Here is a 3757-nt window from a genome sequence, read left to right on the forward strand (position 1 = left end):
CTCAACATCCAATTCTTTTGGTTTTTCGAGACAGGGTTTCTCTGTGTAGCCCTGGCTGTCCTGGAACTCACTCTGTAGACCAGGCTGGTCTCAAACTCAGAAATCCGCCTGCCTCTGCCTCCCGAGTGCTGGGATTAAAGGCGTGTGCCACTACACCTGGCAACATCCAATTTTTTAAAAAAATTATTTTGTGGGCTGGTGAGATGGCTCAGTCGCTAAGAGTACTGACTGCTCTTCCAGAGGTCATGAGTTCAATTCCCAGCAACCACATTGTGGCTCACAACCATCTATAGGGGGATCTGATGCCCTCTTCAGGCAGGCAGATATTTATGCATCAGAGCACTCATACGTTAAATAAATAAAAAATTTTTTAAAAAATTATTTTGTGTGGTGCTAGAGATGTGGCTCAATGGTTAAGAGCTCTTCAAGAGGACCTGGGTTCAACTTTCAGCACTGATATGGTGACTTACACCTATCTATAATTTTAGTTCTGAAGAATGTAATACCCTTTTCTGACTTCCGAGGGCACCAGACACAGAAATGGTGCACAGGCCAATAGATGTAGGCAAAACCACCCATACACATTAAATTAAAGAAAAAAATATTTTATGTGATGCGAATGAATGTTCTGCCTACATGTATGTCTGTGTACCATGTGCACGCTGTGCCTGCAGGGACCAGAAGGCAGCACTGGGTCCCTTGGAACTAGAGTTAAAGATAGCTATAAGCTGCCATGTAGGTGCTGGGAACTGGGCCTCTGAAAAAGCAGCCAGTGCTCTTAACTACCGAGCCAGCCTCTAACCTCCATTCTTTAAAATTGATCCTGGGGCCAGAGAGACGGTTCAAGAGGAAAAGGTGCCTGCTTCCAGACGTGACAATGTGACTTCAATCTCCAGGACCCAGACTGTGGAAGGGACAAAGCATCTCCTACAAGGTGCTCACTGATTTCCACATACACACCACAGCATGTACATGCCTATACCCACACATGCACTCACACCCACAGAGGCAGGCACATAGACAGAGAGAGTGCATCTGGAGCAAGCTTTCAAGTCTATTATAGCTAAAGAAAGTTAAAGGAGAGAATAAACTTTTGAGGTTTCTCAGACCCACTGACTGGTTTCTTCAAGATTTCTTTCTTTCATGGGTAAATACTCTGCCTGTGTGTGTGTGTGTGTGTGTGTACCACATGCAGCAGTATTTGCAGAGGCCAAAAGAGGGTGGCAGAACCTCTGGAACTAAAGTTGCACACCATGTGAGTGAACCTGGTCCACTGCAGGGACAGCCAATTCTCTTAACTGCTGAGCCATCTCTCATGCCCCAGCTACTGGTTTCTTTATTCAGTGGCAAAATAGGACTCTCCTGGACCTGTGCCAAAGTAGCAACGGACATAGGAAATCACTGCCATTGATCAGGAGTAACTCCCTTGCAGGGAACCTTGTCCTCTGTATTGCAGAGCTCCAGGAGAAAGCCTATCACAACTGGCAGACATGAGGCTGCAGAGGTGACTCAGATGGTCAGGTGTTTGATGCACAAGCATGAGGCCTGAGCTCTACTGCTCAGAAGATGGAACAAAGCTGGGTGTGCGGGCACAGCATCTCTGTGTCCAGCACTGGGAAAGCAGACAGGAAGATCTCTGGGTCTAGCCCAATCAGCAAGCCCCAGACTCAATGACAGAAATAAGGTGAGAGCAACACACTCAATAGCAATCTCTGACTTCCACCTATATGTGTACACACACACACACACACACACACACACACACACACTCACTCACACACACACACACACACTCACAGATACAGACACACACAGACACACACACACTCACACACACACACTCACACACACACACTCACACACACACACTCACACATACACTCACAGATACAGACACACACAGACAGACACACACACACTGACACACACACACACACACTCACAGATACAGACACACACAGACAGACACACACACAAACACACATAGACATACCTAGAAAACAAAGAAATAAAAATAATAAACTACAAAGACCCTAGGAGGGCCGGGGACCAGGGGAGCAGAGGCCTCTTGGCTTGCGCTGAGCTATGTACCTTCACAAACCAGACAGGTACAAAGGCCACATAGTAAGCACTCAGCATGGAGCTGACTAGCACTTCCTTCATCCGCCAATTGAAGTCCATTTTGAGGAACTCAACTTCATTGCGAATGAGGCTGGGTGACAAGCAGCAGGCATGGGTGGGCATGGCTTCCGGGCCATATAGCTGTCGTGTATGCTGCTTCCAAGTCTCCCGCAGTGTCAGAAAGTAGTCCCGACTCCTTGCCAGGCCACTGACTGCCTCTCGGGGTCCCATGGAAGCCATGTGGGTGAAGAGGTTAGTCTTGCGAAGATCATAGTTCAGCTGCAGGAACGGAATGTACATCCCAAACCTGCTGTGGAAGACAGAGGTGAGAGGCCAGGCCCATCCTCAGGGTCAGAATCCCAACCCTCAACCCAGGGGTGGGGGACAACCCTCCCATCCCGTCCTCCTGTCCTTCCCCATCTCCATCCAAGTCAATGGTTCAAAACATGTTTTAGTATCATGTGCATGCTGGAACTGACGATACAGAAGGAAGCAAGAGGTAAGGTCTTTCCTGCATGGTGATAACTAACAGTCACCATGGCAACCTATACTCATCAGGCACAGCCTCTGATCCAGGCTAAGTCTTCTACATGCAACCTCTTCTTTCTTAGGAGCATAGCCAGCATTAGGTGCTATGACTTTACCCTTTTCTCAAGGAAGCTGTACATCAGAGCAGTGTAGTTAGTTTTCAAATGTTATACAATTAGTTACAGAAGAAACAGAGCCTAGGTTTAGACATAGAGCTGTTGGAACCAAATAAATTAAGAAAAATGGAAAAAACAAAATAAAATACAAAACCCCTCCAATCAATTAAAAGCAGAAGGTAGAGAGCAGGCACCGTGGTGCACACCTTTAATCCCAGGACACGGGAGGCAGGCGCAGGCGGAGCTCTGAGTTGGAGGCCAGCCTGGCCTACAGAGTGAGCTCCAGGACAGCCAGGGCTACACAGAGACAGACCCTGTTTCAAGCAAACAAAAACAGCATAAGGTGGACGGTAGCATGTGCCAGTAATTTCAAAACCCGGGAAGCTGAAGCAGGAAGGTCATGGGTTCTAGGCTGCCCTGAGCGATGTATTGAGACCTCATCTCAAACTCTAACACAATGCTACAACATAGATTTAGGTTGTATAACTGGGTGCATATGTTAAGACAATGTTTTTCACTTTGCAGGGGGGCGCATGTCACAACAAACACTTCTTCTGTGTCTATGATGTGCCAGGCACTGAGATAGATCCTTGATCAGAACACACATGTCCCTACACAGCACCCAATGGGGTTATGAAGACTTAAGTCAGCAGGCTTTGGACTCTGAGGACAAACTAGACAGGCCCCATAACGTGAAAGAATATCACAGTCTGCGTATGTAAGTAGCATGGCTAAAATCATACATACAGGATCTTAGATTTTGGCACCTGGACATAATCCTTCAGAGAAGACGGACAAGTAGGTAACATATCAAAAAAGTGGGTAAAAGCCAGAGACATGGCTGAGCGAGAAAAGGCACATGGCACCAAGCCTGGCAACTGGACTTTGATTCCTAGAACTCCTATTTAATATAAATAAATCATTTTTTAAAAAAAAGTAGAAAAGAAATCTAAATCACCAAAAGGAAAACTTAATGGGCAGTGGTGGCGCAC

General features: G+C 46.7%; 1 protein-coding gene across 1 annotated transcript in view; it reads right to left on the bottom strand.

Moving 5' to 3' along the window:
- The window catches only part of Tmem39b (transmembrane protein 39B), a 22553-nt gene that overhangs the window by 9991 nt on the left and 8805 nt on the right, over window positions 1–3757 (bottom strand). The window contains exon 6 of the mRNA XM_021201207.2: window positions 2092–2428. Coding sequence (XP_021056866.1) covers window positions 2092–2428 — 337 coding nt within the window. The remainder of the gene's footprint in view (window positions 1–2091; window positions 2429–3757) is intronic.

The sequence above is a fragment of the Mus pahari genome, chromosome 6 (genome assembly GCF_900095145.1).
Source record: "Mus pahari chromosome 6, PAHARI_EIJ_v1.1, whole genome shotgun sequence".
NCBI lineage: Eukaryota > Metazoa > Chordata > Mammalia > Rodentia > Muridae > Mus > Mus pahari.